This window comes from Ailuropoda melanoleuca, chromosome X (genome assembly GCF_002007445.2).
Source record: "Ailuropoda melanoleuca isolate Jingjing chromosome X, ASM200744v2, whole genome shotgun sequence".
NCBI classification, from domain to species: Eukaryota; Metazoa; Chordata; class Mammalia; order Carnivora; family Ursidae; genus Ailuropoda; species Ailuropoda melanoleuca.
This window is the reverse complement of record NC_048238.1, coordinates 93,275,231-93,292,256: the sequence shown is the minus strand read 5'-3', so window position 1 is coordinate 93,292,256 and position 17,026 is coordinate 93,275,231. Positions and strand designations below refer to the sequence as shown.

The 17,026-nt window shown below is 39.9% G+C and overlaps 1 protein-coding gene across 11 annotated transcripts in view; it reads left to right on the top strand.

Moving 5' to 3' along the window:
- The window catches only part of ENOX2 (ecto-NOX disulfide-thiol exchanger 2), a 258,701-nt gene that overhangs the window by 183,009 nt on the left and 58,666 nt on the right, over positions 1–17,026 (top strand). For 9 of the 11 annotated variants that reach the window (XM_034649146.1, XM_011224118.3, XM_034649154.1 and 6 more), the window contains one exon: positions 11,246–11,380. In XM_034649146.1, coding sequence (XP_034505037.1) covers positions 11,246–11,380 — 135 coding nt within the window. Of the gene's footprint in view, positions 1–5,481; positions 5,540–11,245; positions 11,381–17,026 lie in introns of all 11 variants that reach the window. The other 2 variants (XM_034649149.1, XM_034649148.1) reach the window with 1 other exon arrangement.

The window sequence follows — 17,026 nt, the reverse complement described above, 5'->3', positions numbered from 1 at the left end:
AATTGAGGTGGAGTTTGAAAACTCGACTTAGGCTGCTTGTCAAGGTAAAGAAGCTAGAAAGGGGCCAGAGCTGCTGGTGCGAGGCAGAGTCATTAGTCACTGCCTCTTGTGGCTATATGTGTATATATAGCATTGCCCTTAATATTTGAGGATGACTCTGCTGAGGCACCCAGTTCTCAAGCCAAAGTTCCCATTATCAATAGGATTTAACACTTGACTTTTTTATAGTGGTCATGGCCAGTGTCCCTCCCCTCTGACTTAGACCATGGCCTTGTAGTTAGTGACTCACAAAGCAATTCAACAATAAAGTCTAATACCCATCCTCTCAAAGTCCAACCAACTAGAGAATACAAAATGACTCCAGTTTTTTAATATTCTACTTTTAGGAGAGAGGAATAATAAGTAAACTGAAATGGAAAATATTCTCTGCTCATACCCATTCCCCCTCACCAAAGACAATTTCTATTCTAGTTTTTAGACCTAGCACAAATACAACCTTATCTCCTACACCTTTAAGATGTCCACAATACCATCGTAATTGGTTTATCCTTCAAAACTCACTTCAAAGTCACTTCTCCAGCTTAATATCACTTCCTCCATGCTCTCCCTTCCTCTCTACCACCACCTCTCCTCCCGGCAGAATAACTTCCTCCTCTTCATATCTCTGTTTAGCCAGTATCAAGCTATACGGTAGTTTGTCTGTCTCTCCCACTAGTCTATGAGCCCCTCAAAGGGCAGGGAAACATGGATCTTTCACCCTGGTACCACCAAATAGTGCATGGATTTAACATGTTTGTTAAATTAATATTCAGAATGGATCCTGAAGCCCTGCCATAATCTCACTCAATGATTCAGGTACAGCTAGCACGTATTGACCACCTGTTTTCACCACAACCTTGTGAAAGGAGCGGTATCATTCTTATTTATACATGAGGAAACCAAAGCTCTGTGTTTCTCTAATTTGTAGTAGGCCTAAGAGTTATCTCAGGTGCTTGCTCAACAGGCAGATTCCCTAGCACTACCCAGATGGAAACCTTAGCTGTGGACCCTGGAACTCGGCTAGTTAGCAAGCACCCCAGGCGATTGTGATGCATGTGATTGGACCACACTTTGACAAACACAGGTGTGAGTGATTGCTACACAGCAAGAAAAGAGTCAAGCCAGAGTTGAAACTCAGCCCCCCTAATTCCAGATCTAGTTTATCTTTGTTGTACTCTATCTCCTATGGCAAGGAAGTGGACTGAAACATGTTGAAAAGATTTTCAGCAAGAAGGGCTAAAGTAAAATGGCTTGTGGATTAACCCCAGGACTACTTTTTTTCCCTCTAAGAGATCTTGCCAGACTTCCAACAGCACATACCAGCAGGGTTGCCAAGTTACCTCTTATGCAACTTACCTCAGGAAAGCATAGGCCACAGAGCTTTGGGAACTTACAGAATTTATGCTTCTCTTTTTTTTTCCCTTTCTCTGTTCCCCCTCCACCAGCAGCCACACCATTAACGTGAAGAGCATGCTCAGTACCTGAAATGCAATTAGTTGATATGTTAAATATTAAGATTTCTGATTGAAAAGCAGTACCTACAACATTTGGGATCCTAACAGTAATATTAATGTGTTTGCTTCAAAACCGGGAAAAGAAATATGTGGTTTAACAGGCAGTTAGCACAAACATTAAAAAAGTTTGGGTAAGGTAGCATTTTTGTGGCGCATTTATGCTTTTGGTTTTTTTTTTTAAAGATTTTTTTATTTATTTATTCGACAGAGAGAGAGACAGCCAGCGAGAGAGGGAACACAAGCAGGGGGAGTGGGAGAGGAAGAAGCAGGCTCATAGCAGAAGAGCCTGATGTGGGGCTCAATCCCGTAACGCTGGGATCATGCCCTGAGCCGAAGGCAGACGCTTAACCACTGTGCCACCCAGGCGCCCCCTATGCTTTTGGCTTTTTTTGTCTAAATATTAGGTAAGGAAATACGGAATGAATGCAATGATGCAATCTCAAAACTAGACCACCATAGTCGACCATTCAACCTAGACCAGGGTAACATGAGTTCACTGGGATCTCAGAAGCCCCAGAAGCCAGGGATGGGAATGACAGACCTTAGTCCAGAGGAGCCCAGCAGAGCCTCTCTAGTGCAGCTAGCCCCTGTTTTACTGACTGAGGAAGCTTCCAAGGTCCTAATGGTGGAGCCTACTGGATTTCCAGGACACCTGTATCCAACCTCAGCCTATTTTCTTGGCTCACATACAGCTCATAACCTTGAAGTGACAAGGACTATTCCTGAGATTCTTCAATCTGTGCCAGCCCACCTTGAAATAGCAAAGGAGGCCCCCAGCTCCAGCTCAGAGAAGTGGGAGGAGACCCCCACAGGGCAACCAAATGTTTTCTTTCTTAATGGAAACTAAAACAAGGGAAAGATAAAGGAAGTGGGGTTAAGATCATGATTGAATATTTGCTCAGCATTCTTTATAGTGTAGTGAGAGTATATAGCTCAGTGGTTAAAAATGTGGGCTCCGAAGCTGTACTGCCTGAATTTGAGATTCAACTCCAGCATTAACTGCATCTATGACTTTGGGCAACTTCCTAACTTCTTTGTCTTTCATTTTCCTTATCTATAAAACAGGTATGATAAATATTACCAATCTCATAGGCTTCTTGAGAGGATTAGATTACATAAAACATATAAAGCCTTAAAACAGTGTTTGGCACATAGTAAGCATTTAATCAATACTAGGAATCAACATCATTATTGTTAGGTGAATAATACAGGTGAGTAAACAGGCTAAAAGTGTGTGGAACTTGCCTGAAATCACACAGCTAGTAAATAGTAGGGCCAATATTTGATTTAGGTCTATCTGGCTCAAAATCTATATTTCTTCCACTATACCTTATTGCCTTTTTAAATGCAGGATATATGCTGTGAGTTCCTTGGAGAGGTGCATGCCAAGACCTGTGTCCTTCTTCCTTGCTACACTCTACCCCCACTGCAACTGCCATCTGGAGGGCTGGCTTGGCACTCTAGCTTCTTGTAGATCTAGTTAAAAACCTTGAATATCCATGGGGCACCTGCGTGGCTCAGGTGGTTGAGTCCAACTCTTGATTTCAGCTCAGGTCGTGATCTCAGGGTCGTGAGATCAAGCCCCACCTTGGGCTCCATGCTGGGTGTGGAGCCTGCTTAATTTTCTCTCTCTCACTCTCTGTCTCTCTCTGCCTCTGCCCCTCCCCCCTCAAAAAAAAGCACACCTCGAATATCCTTGTAATTGCTCCAATATGGAGGTAGCTGTGTCTAGGACCCTCCAGCTTATAGACTAAACCAATGAATCTTCCAGGATGAAGGTTAGTTTGAGAAAGCACTCTCTACCCTGAGGTTCTCATCTGTATACCTTGAGGATCAAGCTATTATCTCCCACCCTCTACCCTGCCACTCTCACAGCCCATGTGAAAATGATTACCTACAATATAGGCTAGCATAAAACCTTTCCTTTTTCCCTCCCCATCCTTCCCCTCCTCTTCCCCAAGGAAGAATATGTTGCGACATCCTGATCCCCTTGAGTGGCTCTTTGATCCATTCTTGGTAACACTCATAAGGAAATAAAGCCCTTGCTTGTCTAATAGTATCATCTCTCTCAAGCCGCCTAGGAGTCGTGTCTTAAAAAAGCCGCTGTCAGTTCCCTCACCCTGCATAGCCATGATGCAAGCTGCGGCGTCACTGCTGGTGACGTCTGTGATCCGAGAGAATGGGATGTGCCTGGGGCAGCGCATTGTTCACAAATAATGATGGATTGTTAGTTTTCAAAGAAAATGAAGAGGGATTCAGAATAGCACCTGCAACGCACAATATATTGCTTCATGAACAATAAATACCAAACAGAAGATAAAACCTTGAGCCCTAGGCTTAATGCAGAACCAAAACATGATTTATCCTGCTGTTTCCTTTCCCTTAGCCAGAGAACAGAAAGCACAATGTTTTTTGTTCTAGGACAACCAACCCTCCCCTTGTGCCATAACCTTTTACAACATGTACTTCTGGAGTGCCTACTGTATGTAAGGTCCTGTGTGATGTGCTAGAGATGGTGTTTTCATCTGTGTTCCATGCAAGTATTTTCTAAACTTCCTCTCTCTTTCCTTTGTCACTGTATTCCTAGTGCTATTTGCAGGATTTCCAAGGCACCTAGACTCTCCACCCTGAGGATCATTTCTTTGGTGTGAAGCATAAAAGTAACCATGCTGAAAATGTTAGTAGATTCTTGGTGGGGGAGGTGGTCTGATTTGTTTTAGTACAGTGGAATAAGGGAGTAGTTCATAAACTGCAGAAGTTGGAATTGGCTGCACGTGTGGTAGATGGGAAGGGATTGTGAAGAAACCAAGGGTATGGGATGCCTGGGTGGCTCAGGCAGTTAAATGTCTTCCTTCGGCTCAGGTCATGATCCCAGGCACCTGGGACTGAGTCCTGCATGCCTTCTTGCTCAGCGGGGAGTCTGCTTTTCCCTCTGCCTGCCCTCCTCCTGCTCGTGCTCGCGTGCTCTCTCTCTCTCTCATTCTCTCTCTCTCTGACAAGTAAATAAATAAATAAATAAATCTTAAAAAAAAAGAAGCCAAGAGTATAAACACTCTCGAGTAAGAACACATGAAAATTGCTACAGTAGAGCAAGGTTTCTCAGCCTTAGCACTATTGACACTTCGGGTCAGATAATTATTTGCTGTGGGGGGCTGTCCTGTACATTGTAGAATGTTTAGCAGTATCCCTGGCCTCTACCCACTAGATTCTAGTAGCACCTCCTACCTCCAGTTGTGACAACCAAAGATGTCTCCAAATATTGCCAAATGTCCCCTGGTGGTGGAGTGGACAACTTAGCCCCAGTTAAGAATTCCTGCAATAGAGGACCTAGGGAACACCCATCTGTATAATGATGAGCTCAATAGCCCTCCCAGATCAAATATTTTATAACTTTATGATTTCCCTAGTTTAGTATAGTATAGTGGTTAAGAGCATGAATTGTGGAGTCAGACTGCCTGAGGTGGAATCCCAGCTTCACTACAAGCTAACTGTATGACCACTGACAGGTTGCTTAACCTCTCTGTTCCTGTTACCTCATCAGTAAAATGGGGATAATTAGAGGTCTTACTTCATAGGGTTGTTGTGAGTTTTAAATTAATGTACATAAAGTGCCTAGAACAGTGTCTGGCACATAAGTATTAAATAAGTGTTAACTATTTTCAGTCTTGTTATAATTACTATCATTAACACTATTGTTCACCATTTATCTAAGTCCTGGTATGTTCCAGAGGTCTGTTTCACCCAGCTTTGGACCACTATCTTCCTTCTGCAGAAATTACTAGAGAGCTAAGTCCACGGTGCAGTACTACACAATGCAAAGGGACTTTATTTGGCTGTGGGTCTATGAAATAGGCTTTGCAGGTAAGCCCCACTTTATACAATTGCTGGCACTCATTCACAATTACTCTACAATCTGTGATCTCTTGAGGAGTCGCCACACACGGCAGAATGGAAAACCAGCATGGCAGGACGTGTTCTTCAGACGGGTGAGGCATTTTGAAGACCATTTGACAGCACTTGATACTTGACTTCTGAATATTCTTGGCCACTGCCAGTGAATGTAGGACTTACAGGAAAATGAGCAATCTCTTCCTTTAGTGACATGAGACTACTTTTATAACACACTTAAGGAAATTGCTAGATGTCCATTTAGAAAGTGAATCAGGCCTGGACTTAACTTTTCCACCATTAAGTGATGATTCTAAACAGATGTTCATTACAGCATATTTTGTTACTGCAGACCTTAAATCCAGATTGCTGCCAGACAGAGATGATCATCTGGGATTTCTCTTTGAAAGTAAAAATTTACAAGCTTGCTTATATGTATGACTGTGCCTATATGGGAGAAAGATTATAGCTAATGCTATCAAACTGAATTATTAGTTGGGCTCATCTATCTCTGGTTGTAACTCTAAGTAAATTGCTACATGTCAATTCAGTTTTCTTGGAGAGAGAATTAGTTTAGCAACTATGCTATCCCTTTTAAGACAATTTATCATTCTGAAAAGGTATATAAATAATCAGTGAGTGTCACTGCATGGATTGCTTATTGTGCCCAAAATCAATGTAAATGATTTTCTTTGTTCATTCATCCAAATATTTCTTGAATACCTACTTTATACCAGACACTGAACTAAGAAACAGAGAAACAAAGAAGCCTAAAACCAAGTCCCTGATGTAAAGAAGCACACAGGCTAGCTAGCAGAAGAGAGACATGTATTCAACAACTATAATTCAAGGCAGTCAATGGTAATATCCAGTTGTTCTTGCTTCCTGGAATGCACTTAAACCCTAATCCTCCACTACCTGGAGGAAAATCCTATCCCTCCTTAAAGACTCATTTCAAATTATTCTTTCCCAGTGAAGCATTCCCTAGTATTCCTCTTGCTCTCTGTGCCCCAAACACATATATCCAAAGCCACTCCAGCAGATTTAATTACTCCTTCTCTGTTCTCATAGCACTTTCCTCATAGTTTTACAGCAGTACTTATTACAGTAATTTATATTTGGTTGTTTATATGTTGTGCCTCTCATTGTATTGTGAGTTCTACCAGAGCAGTAAATGAGTTTTTTTCATCTCCATATTCCTAGTCACTAATACATGACCTGGCATATAGTAAGATTCAATAAAAGTTTGGTTTAGGGAAAAGGAGTGAGAGAATAAGAATTTGAAAAATCAAGTTCTGGATAAAATATTATGATAACACACTAGGAGGGAGTAATTAATTCCAGGGAGGTGGCTTCACAGACAAGGTAACATTTGAGATGACCCTTGAAAAATGAGTAGGATTTGACAGGTGGAGATGGGTGTTGGGGGAGTGGAGGAAAATGAAAAGGCAGAACTCCTTAAGAATTTAAGAACTGAATTTATCATAGCAAAATAATGATGTTAATTACACATTGTCCTTATCTAAACCATCTGATTCATGTAAACAAGCCTAGCAGGAACTCTACTTGCTAATATTTTAACAGGCACTTTGAATTAATATATATTTCGAAAATAGTAATACTGTGCTGTCCTTTAAAAAAACTGATAATTTAGATAATTCTCTCCCCTCCCCAAAAATTAGTCCAGAGTTTGGGTACATTGGTGCATTGTAAACTCTCATTCTTTGATCTCGGGATTCTTTATTAAGAATAATTCCTGATTCTCTTATATTTCCCTGGGCCGCAGAGCCAATGAGTAGCCAAGATGTTGCAAGAAATTATTTTTGGCATGGGGGCCCAGTCCTTCTAAACCTAGATGTCTCCTCTTGAAGTCATTTTGCGGTCATTAGAGAAAAATCAGAGTGCAGATTCAGTAATCTCAACAGGTCCCTTCCAGCTATAACATTCCCTAAAACTTGTCTCACCTGGACTGGAGATTGGAGTTCAGATGAACCAAATAATCAATATGTAAACTCTTGACCCAAAGGATATTTGATGCCCCATGTTTGTTTCCTTAATAACATTTACAAGGAGGCTATTTCTAGCCATAATATGCCTTCATAGGAGAGCACTGAAAACTGGGTGTGAGGGCTAGTTTCTACCCATGGAGAAATCACCAGTTCTGAAATGTGACTTCTGACTATAGTAACAAATGCTTAAGGCCCTCAGTCACTCTGTGTGGTTGGGGGGGGGAGTGGTTTATGGCGAAGAGACATAGGCATCATAGAAGAATGATAAAAACTAATATTTCAGAAATAATGTTTTTAGACATTTGCATTTGTTTGTTCTGACCATTTAGTGTCCAAAATAGCACTTTTATAAATAACCAGGCCAGGAATCATCCCTGATGTTCCCAGGTTAGAAGGATGTGGTAGATGTTAGCAAAAAGCAAGCTACTATTAGAACAGAGTTGTCTTCAGGAGTGTAATTGTTAGGAGTGTACATGAGAGGTAGAAAAGCCATGGAAAGATTTTTCTATGGAAATCAGTAATCAGAGGAAAATTTCCCAAAATAAGTCTTTCTGTGCTCCAATGACTTATGATTATATATCTCCCAACTATGCAGTATATATATGCACATGCACACATAACCCACCTCAATGTCTGCTTATGTCATCACTGCTCCTGGAATGTCTTTTCTCCTCTTTCTTCTTTTTCTAATAACTACCCATCACTCAAAACATGTTCTATAGAAATCTGGCCCATTTGTTCAAATCCTATCTTCTCCATGAAGTCTTTCCCACCTACTCAAGCCACAGTAGCTTTTCATTCCTTAAACTACGTAACATTTCTGATCAATTCCATTCAATTCTTTGATTGTTTCACTGGGGGTAGCAAAGCATAGTGGCTAAAAGTATATAACCTGGGTGACCTCAGATAATATACGTGATCTTTAAAAGCCTCTCATCTATTAGGGGTGCCTGGTTGGCTCAGTGAGTTAAGCATCCAACTCTTGGTTTTGGTTGAGGTCATGATCTTATGGGTCCTGGGATCCAGCCCCAAGTCAGGTTCCCCTCGCAGTGGGGAGTCTGCTTAAAGATTTTCTCCATCTGTCCCTCCCCCACTCTCTTGCATGCACGCTCTCTCTCTCTCTCTAAAATAAACAAATCTTTAAAAATAAAAAAAATGAAAGGCTCTCATCTATTAGAGATATAAACAGCCCCTCTCATAAGGTTGTTTTGAAAGTTAAATGAAAATAATGTATGCCAAGTGCTTTACCTAGCATATAGTGAGTGTTCAATAATAGTAATGGATGGAGGTGGTGAGAGTAGTGATAATAGTAACAATCATTACTACCATCACTGGTCTCTTAAATTAGATTGTATAACCTTTGAAGGCAGGGACTATGTATTCTATCTGTTTATTCTCTGGTGTCCCCCTAATTCCCAAAATACTCAATTGGCTAATTTGATATCTGTTGATTGTGTGTCCATTTTTATTCAGTGTTACTGCCTCAAAGATATGAAATTACATCAAAAATATAATTTTTCATTTTTATTGCTACTATGGAAGCCCTTGGATGACTTTTCTTGGTTTGCATGCATGAGTAGTTTGGATGGAATTTGCTGAAGTAATCGTATGCAACTAGACAATGAGAAGAATGGGAAACCTCTTAATCATCCCAAGCTCCTATGATATGTACAGTTGGGAAAAAAACCCCAAAAAATATAAAACTCTGATGAATGAAATCAAATAACTAAATAAATGGAGAGATATTTCATTTCCATGGGCAGGAAGACACAATATTGCCAAGATGTCAGTTCTTCTCAACTTGATTTAATGCAATCCCCATCAAAATCCAAACAAGTTATACTGTGGATATCAACAAACTGATTCTAAAGTTTATATTGAGAAGCAAAAGGCCCACAATACCCAACACAATATTGAAGAAGAACAAAGTTGGAAGGCTGATGCTACCCAACTTCAAGATTTACTATAAAGCTACAGCGATCAAGCCAGTGTGGTATTTGTGAAATAATAGACAAATAGATTAGTGGAATAGAATAGAGAACCCAGAAATAGACTCCACAAATAGAGTCAACTGATCTTTGGCAAAGGAGCAAATGCAATACAGTGGAGCAAAGATGATCTCTTCAACAAATGTGCCAGAACAACTGGAAATCCACATGCCAAAAAAAAAAAATCTAGACATAGATTTTATACCCATCACAAAAATTAAATCAAAATGGATCATAGACGTAACTGTGGAATGCAAAACTATTAAACTCTCAGAAGATAAGAGAAAACCTAAAGGACCTTGAATATGGTGATGACTTTAAATACAACACCAAAGGCATGGTCCGTGAAAGAAATTATTAATAAGCTGGAGTTCATTAAAATTAAAATCTTCTATTCTGCAAAAGACAATGTAAAGGCAATGAGAATACAAGCCACAGACTGGGAGAAAATATTTGCAAAATACACATCTGATAAAGGACTATTATCTAAAACATACAAAGAACTCTTAAAATGCAATAAGAAAACAATCCAATTTAAAAACAGGTCAAAAAACTTTGATGCCTCATTAAAGAAGATAAACAGATGGCAAATAAGCATATGGAAAGATGCTCCACATTATGTATAATCAGGAAAATGCTAAGTAAAACAACAAGGAAATACCACTAGACACCTATTAGAGTGGCCATAATCCAGAACACTGACAATACTAACTACTGGTGATGATATGGAGCAACAGGAACTATCATTTATTGCTGGTGGGAATGCAAAATAGTACAGCCACTTTAGAAGACAGGTTGACAGTTTCTTATAAAACTAAACATGCTGTTACTGTATAATCCACTGATTGTGCTGTTTGTCATTACCCAAAGGAGGTGAAAACTTATGTCCACACAACAATGTGCACATGGATGTTTATAGTTTTGTTCATAATTGTCAAAACTTGGAAATAACTGCAATGTCCTTCAGTAGGTGAATGTATAAATAAACTGTGGTATGTACATATGATGGGATATTATTCAGGACTAAAAGGAAATGAGCTATCAGGCCATGAAAAGACATGGAGGAATATTAAATGCCACTTCTGAGAGAAGCCAATCTGAAAAGGCTGCATGTTGTATGATTCCAATATGGAGATGGAATAAGATCAGTAATGGCCAGGGGTTGGGGGTAAGGGAGGGATGAATAAGCAAGCACAGAGGATTTTTCGGGCAATGAAAATATTCTGTATGATACCACAATGATATATACATGTTATTATGTATTTGTCCAAACCCATAGAATGTACAACACCAAGAGTGAACCCTAATGTAAACTATGGCTTTTGAGTGATTACGATGCATCAGAGTAGATCTCTCAGTTGTAACAAATGTGCTGCTCTGGTGCAGGATGTTGATAATGGGGGGGAGCTGTGTGCATGTGTGGGGGCAGGAGGCACATGTGAAATCTCTGTACCTTCTCCTTAATTTTGCTGTGAACCTAAAACTCCTCTAAAAAATCAAGTCTTTATTTAAAAAAAACACGAGGGAAGGAAGGAACAGAGGGAGCTGAGAGAAAGAAAGAAAGAAACAAACAAACAAACAAACAAACACTAAAATGCCATCTGGTAAACTGCTTTCAAATTCTATGACTTCCTGCCAATTCAAGCTGTATTGTTTTAACCCTTGTGAAGAGCTGGAATTAAATTAAGGCCCTATCTACCATTTGTCCATCAGTCCATTTCTGGAAAGAGTTTGCCAGTTTATGTTAAGCAAACTACATACTGAAAACTTAATACAACAAATAATTTTGCTTGTCATTTCTCTTTAGCTGATAATAGTAGAACTCTGAATGTGGATTCCACTGCAATGACGCTACCTATGTCTGATCCAACTGCGTGGGCCACAGCAATGAATAATCTTGGAATGGCACCACTGGGAATTGCTGGACAACCAATTTTACCTGGTATGCTATTTTTAATCACGTCACAAGTGTTTCTTTTTATTGACCATGTGGTAATAAATATAACAGTATGACACAACTTATTTTGAAGTTGACATTTACCAGATTCTGGCTAGAGTGTGCATTTTTGTAATATGAGCTTTATAGGCTGGGTGGCCAGTAGTTACTAGTATACTCCCTATCGCACTATGGGCAAGGTAGGGATATATATCTGATGCAGGATATGGTCATTAAATATTTAAATAGCTCATTGAAATAAAAGACAACAGGATTGGCAAGGAATTACAAAGGTTATCTAATTTTATAGATTTAGAGGAGACAAACATGGGGCGGAAATGATAATTGACTTAGATACCTCAAAAATCATGGATTCCTAAAGTAGGGGAAAGGAGATGGTGGGGACCATCCCAAAGTTGTTCACGTTGAATAGCTGTTTGTACTTTTTTTAAACAAAGCAACCAGTAAGAGAATGGGTATGGTGTACTAACTCCATCTCCACTAAAGATAAAATCAGAAGAAAAATGCCACAACATCTGAAGCATTTGGTTTAAACACACACAAAAAGTCTTCTGTGCTGTCAGAACTATTAACCGTTAAAATGGATTTGTGAAGACATTAAGGAATTGCCATCTCAGGAAGCCTTGGGTCGTTTTAAAATATCCTGAACATTAATCTCCCCAGGTTCATTTAATTGTGACCCTACTTAAAAGAATGACAGAACCAGGCTGATCAAGTACCTTGCTACTCAAAGTATAATCTGCGTAACCTGGGAGCTGTTAAGAAGCCCAGAATCTTAGGCACCAGCCCAGAGCTACTGAATCAGAAGCTGCATTTTAACATGATCCACAGGCTATTCACAAACACCGTAAAGTTAAGAAACGGATCTAGAGTGAGGCCACTTTGTTGTGCCATTTGTTTACATAGTTAGTGACCCCTACTCCCCAAAAAATAATTTCACAATTCCAGTTCAGATTTTGAATCCTTATAAGCTATAATGGGGGCATGGTAGGGTAGACAATGATGCTTAATAATCTTAATATTAAATTAAGAAATGTGATTACATAGAAAACTAGGGAACAAAAATAAAAATAGCCAAATACAAAGAAAAAATATGTGAACGAGAAATGGGTGGAGAGCAAAGGAGCTTGGATTCTATATATGGCAGAGGCAAAGCACTGTCCCACCAAACCATAATTCATGCCCTGGACTATAGTTGACTAGATTGTATCCTACTCCATTTGACCAACCATGATTGAATTGAGCAACCAGGGATCCTTTGAGCGCCTAATGATTGGACCATAGATCTCCTTGGGTTTTGAATGACTAGTGGGGCCAATCTGGAATCAGCAGGTGCTCCGACAGGAGCCAGCATTGCACAATAGTTAAGCACTCACACTCTGGAGTCAATCTGCCTGACTTCCAAGCCTGTTTCTTTCACTACTTTATCTTGAGTAGTTAAATATCTTCTAGGAGACTCAGTTTCTTCATTCATAAAATCAGACTAATAATACTTAACCCTTAGGGGTTTTGTGACAATTAAATTGTGCTTAGAACAATGCCTGGCACATAGTTAGTGCTCAAACATGTTGGCTACTAAAATACTTTAAAATCATTGTTAATATATTTCTTACAGGTATTTCTAAAGGGTGTAATAGGTCTTTAAACTTAGTTCTTCTTCATTATTTCACTGTAATACAATTTAAACTAAAACATTATATTTTATTTTATAGCTCCATATGGAGTGGTCCTGAGTCTCAATCTTTTGTAGTCTAGAGAGATTAGACAATCTGATTTGCCTTCCATATTACCAGTTTATGGTATATGTCCTGGGAAAAATGTTGAGGCCAGATCTGCTCTGATGCCAAGGGGACTCTATATTAGTTATATCAGATAATTTGTAAATTACCACATCTAAACATAAATCTATTCTCACACAGTAATCTTTGATGCTTAGCCACCTCCTATAGGAAAAAAGTCTTAGCACTGAGAGTAAAAAAATCATCCAAACCATCATTACAGGCCCAAAGCTTATGCTGGGGACAGTAAAAGGCCTAAAAAACTGGGTAGGTTTTCTTAACAGTAACTCAGAGGTCTATTCCTGCAGAGAGGGTATCTTGCTTAGTATTTAACAACATAGGCCTCAAAGATAGACTGCTTGGGTTTGGATCCTTGCTGTGCCACTTGCTAGCTATATGACCTCTCACCAGTTATTTGACCTGTCTGTACCTCAGTTCCCTCATCTATAAAATGGGAATAACTATAGCATCTACTTCATAGGATTGCTGTAAAGATTAAATAATATGCTTAGCCCAATGTTTGGCATATAATAAGCACTCAATAAAGGTTAACCATCATTATTATTATTACTATTAGTAGTACTATATGCTCTTTAAGAAAGAGGAAATACTAACATACTTCCTTCAAATGGCTGCTAAGCTGCTACTTAAATTGAAAGTATTTGGGTGCTGTGCAGCAACTGTCAGCTCTAATGAGTGTTCCTCATATCCACCTCCAACCAGACATTTGAAATGTCAAGAGTGATTTAAACTTCTACTTCTAGCCCTCTTTATCTACATCCTATTTTCTTAAGCACTATGAAGAAATAGATTCTAAGGTCCCCTTCAACTATGTGATTCAGTGATCTTTTAGCTCTGCTCTAGGGAAAGTTATTTGACTCTTTGGAAACCAGATCTTAGAAATGCAGATATTTTTTTAAGATTTATTTATTTATTTGAGAGAGACAGAGCACATGGGGGGGCAGAGGGAGGAGGAGAGAAGCAGACTCCCCGTTGAGCACAGAGCCCCATGCCAGGTTCAATCCCACCACCCTGCAGTCATGACCTGAGCTGAAATCAGGAGTAGGGTGCTTAACTGACTCAGATACCCAGGCACCCCAGAAATACTGATATTTAGTTTAGTAGTGCCCTTCTTGTCTTAAAAATACATGGGATAATGGTATTGGGCTGAGACATACTTTGCAAAGCTATCTGTAAAATCACTTGAGTTTCAGGTGAACTAATTTTTCTCCTCTCTGTATTATTTTAGGAAGTCAATTTAACTACTGAAATTAGAATATAGGTTCTGGATCTGAATTGCCTAGGTTCAAATAAATCTGTGTTCTACTATTAAGTAGCTGTGTAAACACTGGCAAGTTACCTAACCTCTCTAGGCCTCAGTTTCTTCATCTGTAAAACAAAGATAATAATAGTACCTATGTCATAGGGTTGTTATGAAGATCAATGAGTTAATACATTAGAGTCCTAGAATGATGCCTGGTTCAGAGTAATCTCTCAGTGAACTTAGCTATTATTATTGTCTCAAGTTCACATCTGATATATGGCTCACAAAAAATTGAATTATGGCTCATTTGTGTTCTTAGCAATGGTGAAGGGTAACAAACGCAGAAACGAAATCTTCCCCAGGAGAGGTGCTGGACAATGGTGCCGCTCACTGCTCCCTGTAAATCTGAGGGGGCGTCCAGAGAAATGGAAGGTTGGCACCACACTCTAATGCTGTATACTCTTCATCTTGCCCAGGTTTTGGGAAAGAGTGCCTGTTCTCTTTATTATGTAATGTTTTAATCGAATGGGCTAAAACATCCCCAATCCTCTCTCTGCCCCTCGAGATTCCTTAAAATGGAAATGGCAGCCAGTGAGCCACAAGGAACTGTTCTCTGAGATCACCCACTGATGGCTCAGTAATTCAACTACTTTTCTGCAACTTAGGTTTCTTACTGAGACAGCAGACCTTTTTTGTATGTGCTGTCTCATCTGGCCTGTGACAATAGGAAAGGCTTTTGGCATTGATGAAAAACAAATGATACATAAGCTTCCTTGACTTGTCCTAGAGAGCTCAAATCCATACTGTCATGGAAGCTGAGTCTCTTGGACACATACTTGTCATCAGGGCAGTGTCTGGCTTATTATGTTCATTGAGTGGGGAGCAGAGACAGGCCATCTCTGGGGTTTGGTTTAGAACTCCCTTTCATCTGACATGGTGTTTTATACAGCTGCTATTCAGTAAAGTCAATCCACAATGATGGCAGATTAGGAGGTCCCCTCTGGCTGGCAGCTGTCTTTCCTGCCAGAGTATTTGTTTTTCTAAGCTGGTCAAATAAGACTAATGTTAGTTTTCACATGAAGAGAGGGACCAAAAAGAGATCTGTTTAAGGAGCATAGTTCTGCCCATCATCACAGATGAATCCAAGGATGGACTGATTAAGAAGTACTCATTGAATACTGTGTGCTACTTCCTTTATTTTCCCCTCAATTAAAATATCCTTAGCATTCAAATGTGGAGCCTGTGAAGTCCCAGAAGAGAAGAGTCTCTCGTTATGGTGCCTCCACTTTATTGACTGTATCACCTCCATAATAAGAGATGTTGGAAAGTATGGACTTATGGATCTTATTCCCAGAGCAAGACACTGCCCATCCACAGGCATTGTCGTTTTTAAGAAGACAGTTCTCAGGGCGCCTGGGTGGCTCAGTCAGTTAAGCATCTGCCTTTGGCCTTAGGTTGTGATCCCGGGGTCCTGAGATAGAGCCCCCCATCAAGCTCCCTGCTCAGCGGGGAGTCTGCTTCTCCCTCTCTCTCTGCCTCCCCCGACTCATGCTCACACGCTCTCTCTCTCTCTCTCTGTCTGAAATAAAATCTTTATATAATTTTTTTTAAGATTTTTTATTTATTTATGCGACAGAGATAGAGACAGCCAGCGAGAGAGGGAACACAAGCAGGGGGAGTGGGAGAGGAAGAAGCACTCATAGCAGAGGAGCCTGATATGGGGCTCGATCCCATAACGCCGGGATCACGCCCTGAGCCGAAGGCAGGCGCTTAACCGCCGTGCCACCCAGGTGCCCCTGAAATAAAATCTTTAAAAAAAAAAAAAAGAAGGCAGTTCTCACTGAACCCAGAAGGCCAACTCTTATGGAAACAGAAAGAAAGAATGAGGATATGTGACACATGACAGGCCACTACTTCACAAGCTCCCCAAGGAGAGCCAGACTTGTGGTTCTATTATTTTTAATATCTTCCGCAAAAAGAATATGCCTTCAGTGGCAAATAAGGTTGAAATCCTGAGAAAGGAGAGCGCTGTTCATCAGCATGGTGGACACTTTACTGAAAGCCAATGATATGTAAAACACTATAACAAATAAAATTAGTGCCTCCATAAAACAAACTTAAAGCCTACCCAGTGATGGTACTCTCAAGACTCCCCATGGAAACTATGACAAAGAGTGGCCAAGTGAGATCATTTACGCATTCATTCATACAATAAATAATTACTGAGGTCTGCTGTGTGCAAGGTATTATTAGAAGCCCTGGGGATAAAGCAGTGAACAACAACAACAACAACAAAAACTAAGATTCCTGCCCTCATACTGGCTTCAGTACTTTTAGAACCCGCATATTTTCTCCCTAATACATCTCATCTCATACATGTTGAATGACAACAACTCAGAGGCTTGAATCCATTTTGTTCATTTGCGTTTTTATTCAGCCATCCATTAAAAATATTTTGAGCTAGGGTCCTGGAGATCCAAAATGGGCGTGGCTCAATCCTTGCTTTCAAGCTCAATGTCCAGTAGCAGAGGCAGCAAAGTCAATATCACGACACTATAATGTAATAAATGTCTTAGTAGAAACATGTAG